At 35.6% G+C, this 10,130-nt stretch overlaps 1 protein-coding gene across 1 annotated transcript; it reads right to left on the reverse strand.

Annotated features, from left to right (window-relative positions):
• Positions 1 to 6,833: 6,833 nt before the first annotated feature.
• LOC126920209 (mesoderm induction early response protein 1-like) lies at positions 6,834 to 9,499 on the reverse strand. The gene is made up of 3 exons (XM_050730256.1): positions 8,593 to 9,499; positions 8,131 to 8,211; positions 6,834 to 7,955 (listed from the first exon to the last, which is right to left on the reverse strand). Exons 1-3 carry the CDS (start codon positions 8,848 to 8,850, stop codon positions 7,323 to 7,325), a joined length of 972 nt encoding a protein of 323 aa, XP_050586213.1. The 5' UTR covers positions 8,851 to 9,499; the 3' UTR covers positions 6,834 to 7,322.
• Between the last annotated feature and the right edge of the window lie 631 nt (positions 9,500 to 10,130).

Genomic DNA, 10,130 nt, shown 5'->3' on the forward strand with positions numbered 1-10,130 from the left:
AACTTATCCCACAATTGTAAAAGTTTCTGTAAAAGAATTTTTATTTTACATGTATAAGGATAAGGGTGGTAAAAAAGAAATACGAAAATGCTTTATTAATACGTTTTATTAGTAGTAAGATGGATAAAATTGTGGAAATACCCAAGGGGGCTAGTTTCGAAAACGAAAAGGAATGAATGTGTAATAGCGCGAATGTGGCTGGTACACGACTATTTCGGAAAAGTGAGATACATGAGTTACGTTTTCGCCACGTCATTGCTGTTTACTCTCTCATACAGATACACATACATCCATATACTATGTTCACACCATGCGGCGTATCGTCTCAAGAAAATCTCGCCGTGACATTCTTACATTGTGATAGCATCTAATTACGAAGAATTTTATTTAATGATACCGATCGTATGGAATAAAAGTGGAATATTTAAAAATGCAGTAAATTACTTTCGTTCTTTCATCAATTTATTCGCTATCATATACTATATACATGAACAAAAATTCTGACAATATCACATTCCGATGTTGCTTGCAGGTAGCTGTGTATTGTACGTCAAGACAAATATATAAATGAAAAAGTTTACACATTATGTTATGAGATGCAAAACATACAAAAACATACAAAATAGTTGAGCATTTATCACAATTCGTTATTCAATGATATTGTGTTCTAACTATTTTGCTCGTTAATTGCGTCTTATAAAATGACACAAAAGTTCATCAAGATCGAATTGGGACTATTTACATTAGGAGTCGCAAATCACGCTGATAAATCGCTCGAGTATTATTAAACAACGTGTTTTTGGATCTTCGTTGTCTTTTCCATTTAGGTATAATGGGTGCTGGGACGCACTTGATCTCCCCGATTTCATCCAGAAACTTTTCTTCGAAGTTAACGGTCTTGCGAGGAATTGACCATTTCCTTTTACATCTTTGTCTTGGACATTTCATAGTGTTATCCGCAATTTGCTCGTTTTTCATCGAAGAATTTTCCGAGGTAGCAGTTTCGGGTAATACATTTTCTCTTTTTTGGACGTATTCTGTCGAAGAATCTGTGGACTCTGCTGTACTCGATGTTTCACCGTTTTTCTACGATGGACTTGTCGATGTAGACGACTTACTGTCGTCATCACCCTCGCTATTCTGGAGAGCGAGTTTCGCAGCAGCAGTCGCGCTACGCGTCATAATTCTGGTACTTGAAAGATTTGACGAAAGTTCGTTCTTCGACAGATTACTAACACGTTCGTTATTCCAACGTTTCTCCTGTTCTTCCTTCATCTTAAGTTTTTCGGCTTTAATTTCCATACGGGACTTTCTCCAATCAGCTGCCATACTACTTCGTTTCCATACGTAGTAAAAGTCCGCGAATTCTTCCTGCGAACACAAAGTTGGAGATGTTTTCGTTTATTTTTTGAAATTAACTCTCGGAAAGGAAATGAAATGGATTTTACAGAAATGGTATGTTCTTAGCAAGATCGCCCGATGTGTACAGTACGAAAATATTAAAAATACAATACGGAAAGCTATCGTAGTAGGAAAATAAACTTACCACTCGTTTATGCGGAAGCAACTTCCTTCTAATGATTGAAAATCTTTTTCCGTATTTCATGATTCCTCTCGTGAAGAGTTTCTGTAACATCAAAACGCAACAACAAAAGGATTAGTATGTTTAATTCTTCCTCACAAGAAACTACGACGGCGTAAAAAAGTTTTTTATCTTCCAAAAGCGAATTTATTCTAAAAGAATTTGCACTATTAAATATAAGCACAAGTATAGTAACAAATAAAAGAAGGCAACGCTACCAGTTATACGATATCAATTAAAATTCTTTAAAGAATCTACTTTAAAATATAAAACGTTGTACGCTAGTGTAAAAATTGGAAATTTTTATTGTATTGCATTATCGATTATTCGATACTCGATATAAAATCAAATGTATGATACTCACCATCTCCTCTGGCTTCCATTTGTCAATAAATTTCTGCGGTACATTTGTCGTAGCTCTCGTCATCGGCGCATTGTGCGCTAAATAGTTGGACTCGTGAAGAACACGCGAGACGTGTTGTTCCGCAAAACCACGATTCGAATTTTCCAATTCATCTGCATTTGGAATGCCCTCAAATTGCTGCCTGAGTGTTAAAACAAATCGGGCTACCAGACTATAGCCGCGGTACCATTCCTCCACATCTACTTCTGGATTCCATATCTTCTCCTCCCGAGAAGTAGTATATTCTTTGTCCGCGTATGATCGATCCTGACATTCGGGGATGACAGCATATTCCTGCAATTTTAACAATTACATTTTTAATTCATGTCAATGTATTCCAAAATATCTATTTTGTGAAGGAAAAGTAACGAAAAATTAATGTTAATGGTCGAATGAATTTCACATTAATCAAAATCGTTAAGAGAAAAAGGGGTACATACCATCCTCCGTTCTGTCGTCTCCTTCTTCTTCTGCTTGGAGCACACTTTCCTCTTCCTACGTCTAGCAGATTTTCTCGCCATTTTGCTATCGAATCTTCCCGTTACGATTTTATGTTTGTCCGCTGAGAGCAACGTTATTGCTATAAGAATAAGTGCAAGACTAATTCTTAGTCAGGATTCTTATGCCGGTACATGTACCTGGGTCTATTACCCCTTGCGAAGAGGGATAATCTACTAGTCTCCCCACTCCTACCTGTTTGGATACTTTCGGCTGCTTGGGACTGGACAATAAAGTTTTCTTGAGAAATTTCTTCTATTCCTAGAATTGCTTCACATTTTGACCAATCAAAGACATGAAATATCGAATCGCAACGCCTCTTCACCAACGATGCATCTTTGAACGTGCATGTTATTCGTGCTACGAAACTTACCAATTCGTACAAGTAATTGAGCATACCAAAGAGAAATCTATTACGATGAATTTGAAGATATATCAATGTTAATATTAATATGATAATATTGATATTATTTGAAAATATAGTATAATTATAAAATAAAGAAGGATTGATGAATAAATGGAAATTATTTATAATAATATTACTTATGATTTATTGAGAAACAGGCATAACATTGAGAGCTTCAGTCGGACGAACAAACAGTCACGTACTCTTCTTAACGAAAAGTTATCGCGATGATGGAATTCGCGACTATATATTTGGAAATGAAGGCACAAATCGAAACACTGTTTGTGATAGTAATGAGTTATTCGAAATTGTAATTTGAAAGCATGTGCACGATTTGACGCGATGGGTTAGGCTGGGCACAAGCCTCGAAAGAAAACAGGACGGAACGGCAGAAAGCTCCGACTAGACACCGTGTCAATTCGTGAGATAAGATAAGGTCGGAGAAAATATTCACAACGACGGGGTAATTTCTGAAATTTGCTCGTGCAACCCATTATCCTTCTATTATAGTTATTATCTTTATTTTATTCGAGACTGGATTAAGCAAATTATATTCATGTATCGAACACCTATTCGATGGTAATTTTGAAGACCTCGTAATTGCATTCGTGAATATTTAATACATTAATATTTGATAATTAAAAAGAATAAAAGAATTTCGTATTCGTAAGGACTCGTACAAATTCCTATTCTTCACCTTGTTCCACAGAATATTTATATTTCTTTCATACGCACTTGGTTAATGGTATATTTCTGATACAGATATCAATACACTAAGAGTACGATCAAACGCTAGTTTTAAGATTAGATCTCGAAGAAAGTTCCAACGACAATGAAGCAAGCTTTAGTACCTTGTACCATTGTGACTTATATCTTTCTTCTTGTTTATCCCTCTGATAAATCAAAAAATTTTGTGTATCATCGTATTTGTATGGTATATTCTAATCCCATTCGTTACGAAGTAATCACACATGGAACGAACTATTGTTGTCGTCAAAAATAATATTTTAGTTAATTCCATATTTAGAGAATGGCACAAACATTTCATTGCGGTGTATGGTATTAGGCATGTTCTTTTCATAACAAACACCTATCCGGCGGGAAAAAATTGATCTATATATAGAGAAAAAATTTGTACATCGTTTGTACAATGGTATGACTCAATCTTGTCTGCGCCACGTGAATTTCGCCCTTTGACTAGACGCCTCCACAGCGACCGGCATCGGGGGAGAATATGGACAGGCTGGTTTGGTGCGGAATGGGTGATACTTGCACTGCTGGGCGGGATGAGAGAACACGCATCCTAGTTTTGTGCAGGACAAGCCGAATTTACATTTAGGATGTCTGTAAGCACACTTGTCTCCAAACTTACACGCAGAAAATGTACCATCATGCAGGATAAGATGAAAAGCAGTTAAAAAACACTTGACTGACGTGAATGATAATAAATGGTAATAAATGATAATAAATGATAATAAATGGTATGAATGATAAATAAATGATAATAAAGGAATTAAATAAAATAATAACGTGCACATAATGAGGGGATGTAGATACGCGCACTTATTTCCTAATGTGCAATTCGGACAGTATCTAAATTTTTTTTTTCGATTTATCTATCACCGTTACCGTGTTTTCGTACAAATTCGTAAGAAAGGATCGCGCAATTGAATCACGGAAAAGTCCAAGGCGAGTACACGAATCGCATGGGATTGCAGCTTATCATATACGTCTGTCTTTCCATCATCTTGATGAAATATGAGCAACTCCTAGTGCAACAGTATATGCCAATGAATTTTGAGTACTTATTGTATATGCGTTTAGAGTGGTGAAAGAACGAGACACGAATTAAATATTGCTGAACGGAAGAATGCCGGCTTGGTATCTTTGCAATTTTTGTTACACATTTCTTTCGTGAAGATCCTAAATTGCGAATGAATAAAATGGAAATGATACGAATTGTGGCAGAAGAATCCATTGTAAAACGAGAAGGATTTCAAAGTGCCCAAGTTCGATGGAAAGCAAGATTTATATATAAGTAGAAATATAAGTAGAAATCAGTGAAATTCGCAACGATTGCGAATACGTTGTGCATGCAATTCCGACAATTAGAATATAAAACTTGTATTTGAAACCCTTTCTACTCGATTCTTTATATCTTCAGTTTACGGATTTGTTATTTGATTTTTTTAGAAAATTACAACTTCAACATACAATTTTCTACTTTCCACATCTTTGCCTACCAAGAATTATATCATTAATATTGGTAAATAAATAATCATTTATTTTTGACAAAGAGATACTGTGCAAACATGCAATTCTTTACGCGTAAATTTGAATTTTGATTATTCTTATTCGTGCGCAAAAATGTAAGATTGAGGGAGTCGATTACAGATATTTCGAGAACAAAGGTTGAACAGAATCATTAATTCGTACGAACAAAACGTTTTTTGCTTATATTAACGTATTATACACATAAATCTACAAATGCCAACAACAAGCAATCGACGATTATAATAATCTTCAAAAGATCAGCGACCAAATTAATATTCTAAAGTCCAATGAAGTCAAAAAATTAGAAAGATTAAAGTGATGAATTTCCTTATTGAAACAATCGTATATTCTATACAGAAACAACGATACTGCCTGCTACATATTGTGATAGGCATTCTCGAACGATCTAGATCGTCGAAACTGTCCACATCGTAGACATAAATCGAATTATCGTGAATTTTCTATCACGTGCAGATTCGTAATCCATGTCTCGTTCAATTTCTCCTGAAATTCAATCTTTAATTTTTTTTTTTTTTTTTAAGTACAAAGCTTTCAAAAATAAATTGATTATCGTCGTGATAGTTAGCAGCAGGATTTGAAAAATGCAAAAAAAAGAAGGGTCAGGAAAAAGAGCAACACGTTAGAGTAATAGAGTACTCGTAACTAAGCGAATAGAGATGTTCCTCCATTTCCGTAGGACGAAGAACGGCGTTGCGTTGCCGTCGCGTCGAGCTTTCGTTGGCAGCTTGTACGTTGTCTTAACCCCTTGGTCTACACGCTATCTGCCGATCGCGCGAGCTATAGTAAGCAAGATATTCGGTCGCGCACCGTGCCATTCATCTCTTCAGCCGTGTGCCCGAACTGGCGGAAAATGTATACTTCTTATGACACGTATATATAGGAGTTACAAAAGGAATTGTGAAATAATAAACAACGTTTGAGGACAAATAATGTTTTTAAGACGTCCAGGGCGTAATTATGATCAATTGATCAGTTAACAAAAATAATTTATTACTTCAGAGTGGATAATAAACCACTAGCAATTTGAGAAATTACCATGACTCATACTCCTGGGTTCCTTTTATGCCACTAATTCTTTACGACGATCCTGACCAGTGGTTCTCGTTTATGGCATAAATACCTTAGCACTAGTCTCGCACGTGATTATAGGCCAAGAGATTAAATGGTAGCTAACATCTTTGTCTCAAGCCTTTTCTACTGAATGGCACGGTACTGGACCGTTTTATTAAGTTTTAATTTTACCGCATATTCGTGTTTAGTATCTCTTTTTTTTCTTTCATTTTCTAAATATATTTCACTGATTAAAATATATAACTTATCCCACAATTGTAAAATTTTCTGTAAAAGAATTTTTATTTTACATGTATAAGGATAAGGGTGGTAAAAAAGAAATACGAAAATGTTTTATTAATACGTTTTACTGATAGTAAGGATAAAATTGTGGAAATACCCAAGAGGGCGAGTTTCAAAAACGAAGAAGATAATGGATGTGTAATAGAGCGAATGTGCCTAGTACACGACTATTTCGGAAAAGTGAGACTCATGAGTAATGTTTTCGCCACGTCATTGCTGTTTACTCTCTCATACAGAAACACATACACTCATACACCATGTTCACACCATGCAGCGTCTCGTCTCAAGAAAATCTCGCCGTTACATTCTTACAGTGTGCTAGCACCTAATTACGAAGAATTTTATTTAATGACACCGATCGTATGGAATAAAAGTGGAATATTTAAAAATGCAGTAAATTACTTTCGTTCTTTCATCAATTTATTCGCTATCATATACTATATACATGAACAAAAATTCTGACAATATCACATTCCGATGTTGCTTGCAGGTAGCTGTGTATTACACGTCAAGAGAAATATCTAAATGAAAAAGTTTACATACTAAGTTATGAGATCCAAAACATATACAAAATATTGCTTAATTGTGGCAATAATGCGCAGCCATATAAATCGACTACTTGGGAACTACCTTCAACTGACCGCTTCTTCTTCAATTCCCAAAATGTTTGAGTATTTCTCAAAATTCGTGAAAAACATACAATGATATTATGTTCTAATTATTTTGCTCGTTAATTGTGTCTTATAAAATGACACAAAAGTTCATCAAGATCTAATTGGGACTATTTACATTAGGAGTCGCATATCACGCTGATAAATCGCTCGAGTATTATTAAGCAACGTGTTTTTGAATCTTCGTTGCCTTTTCCATTGCGGTATAATGGGTGCTGGGACGCACTTGATTTCCCCGATTTCATCCAGAAACTTTTCTTCGAAGTTAACGGTCTTGCGTGGAATTGACCATTTCCTTTTACATCTTTGTCTTGGACATTTCATAGTGTTATCCGCAATTTGCTCCTTTTTCATCGAAGAATTTTCCGAGGTAGCAGTTTCGGGTAATACATTTTCTCTTTTTTGGACGTATTCTGTCGAAGAATCTGTGGACTCTGCTGTACTCGATGTTTCACCGTTCTTCTCCGATGGACTTGTCGATGTAGACGACTTACTGTCGTCATCACCCTCGCTATTCTGGAGAGCGAGTTTCGCAGCAGCAGTCGCGCTACGCGTCATAATTCTGGTACTTGAAAGATTTGACGAAAGTTCGTTCTTCGACAGATTACTAACAAGTTCGTTATTCCAACGTTTCTCCTGTTCTTCCTTCGTCTTAAATTTTTCGGCTTTAATTTCCATACGTGACTCTCTCCAATCTGCTGCCATACTACTTCGTTTCCATACGTAGTAAAAGTTCGCGAAATCTTCCTGCGAACACAAAGTTGGAGATGTTTTCGTTTATTTTTTGAAATTAATTCTCGGTGACGAAATGAAATGGATTTTACAGAAATGGTATGTTCTTAGTAAGATTCCTCGATGGGTACAGTACGAAAATACGAAAAATACAATACGGAATGCTATCGTAGCAGGAAAATAAACTTACCACTCGTTTATGCGGAAGCATCTTCCTTCTAATGATTGAAAATCTTTTTCCGTATTTCATGATTCCGCTCGTGAAGAGTTTCTGTAACATCAAAACGCAACAACAAAAAGATTAGTATGTTTAATTCTTCCTCAAAAGAAACTACGATGGCGTAAAAGAGTTTTTTATCTTCCAAGAGCGAATTTAATTAATTTTATCTTCCAAGAGCGAATTTATTCTAAAAGAATTTGCACTATTAAATATAAGCACAAGTATAGTATCAAATAAAAGAAGGCAACGCTACGAGTTATATGATACCAATTGAAATTCTTTAAAGAATCTACTTTAAAATATAAAATGTTGTATGCTAATGTAAAAATTGGAAATTTTTATTGTATTGTCATAATCAATTCAATTTGATCACGAAATTATTAATATTCAATTATTCGATATTCGATATAAAATCAACTGTTTGATACTTACCATCTCCTCTGGCTTCCATTTGTCAATAATTTTCTGTGGTATATCTTTCATAAATATCATTCGCAGCGCATCGTGCGGTTCGTAGTTGGACTCGTGAAGAACATCCGAGATGTATTGTTCCGCAACACCAGAACACGAGTTTTCTATTGCTTTTATGTTTGGAATGCCTTCATATTGCTGCTTGAGTGTTAAAACAGCTCGGGCTGCCAGAGAATAGCCGAAGATCCATCCCTCCACATCCACTTTCGGATCCCACATCTTCTCCTCCCGAGTAGTTGTATATTCTTTGTTCGCGTATGATCGATCCTGACATTCGTGGATGACAGCATATTCCTGCAATTTTAACAATTACATTTTTAATTCATGTCAATGAATTCCAAAATAATTATTTTGTGAAGGAATAGTAACGGAGGATTAATGTTAATCGTCGAATGAATTTCACATTGATCAAAATCTTTGAGAGAAAAAGGGGTACGTACCATCCTCCGATCTGTCGTCTTCTTCTTCTGCTTGGAGCACACTTTCCTTTTCCTACGTGCAACAGATTTTCTCGACATCTTTCTATTTAATTTACGCGTTACGATTTTAGGTTCGTCCGCTGACAGCAACGTTATTGCTACAACAGTAAGTGCAAGACTAATTAGTCAGAATTTTTAGTCTGGTACATGTATCCGGGACTGTTACCCTTGCGAAGTGTGGTAGCTATAAGTCTCCCCATCCTTCCTGCTCGAACAAAGGTCCTTTCGGCTGCAGGGTACTAAGCAATAATGTTTTCCTGCCAAATTTCTTCCATTGCTAGCGTTGTTTTACTGTTTGGCGAAATAAAGACATGAAATATCGAGACGCACCGCGTCTTTACCAATGATGAATCTTTGAATATGCTCGTTATTCGTGCTACGAAACTTACCAATTCGTACAAGTAATTGAGCATACCAAAGAGAAATCTATTACGATGAATTTGAAGATATATCAATGTTAATATTAATATGATAATATTGATATTATTTGAAAATATAGTATAATTATAAAATAAAGAAGGATTGATGAATAAATGGAAATTATTTATAATAATATTACTTATGATTTATTGAGAAACAGGCATAACATTGAGAGCTTCAGTCGGACGAACAAACAGTCACGTACTCTTCTTAACGAAAAGTTATCGCGATGATGGAATTCGCGACTATATATTTGGAAATGAAGGCACAAATCGAAACACTGTTTGTGATAGTAATGAATTATTCGAAATTGTAATTTGAAAGCATGTGCACGATTTGACGCGATGCGTTAGGCTGGGCACAAGCCTCGAAAGAAAACTGGACGGAACGGCAGAAAGCTCCGACTAGACACCGTGTCAATTCGTGAGATAAGATAAGGTCTGAGGAAATATTCACAACGACGGGGTATTTTCTGAAATTTTCTCGTGCAACATATTATCGTTCTATTATAATTATTATCTTTATTTTATACGGGACTGGATTAAACAAGTTATATTCATGTATCGAGCAACTATTCGGTGGTAATTTTGAAGACTTCGT

Source organism: Bombus affinis, chromosome 9 (assembly GCF_024516045.1).
Source record: "Bombus affinis isolate iyBomAffi1 chromosome 9, iyBomAffi1.2, whole genome shotgun sequence".
Lineage (NCBI taxonomy): Eukaryota > Metazoa > Arthropoda > Insecta > Hymenoptera > Apidae > Bombus > Bombus affinis.

Excerpts from the sequence above, each read along its gene's own strand:
- LOC126920209 (XM_050730256.1), bottom strand. The coding sequence starts at position 8,850 with ATGTGGGATCCGAAAGTGGATGTGGAGGGATGGATCTTCGGCTATTCT. Across the intron at positions 8,212-8,592 it reads AATGGAAGCCAGAGGAGATG|AAACTCTTCACGAGCGGAAT; the intron begins GTAAGTATCAAA and ends TTGATGTTACAG. Across the intron at positions 7,956-8,130 it reads TGCTTCCGCATAAACGAGTG|GAAGATTTCGCGAACTTTTA; the intron begins GTAAGTTTATTT and ends TTGTGTTCGCAG.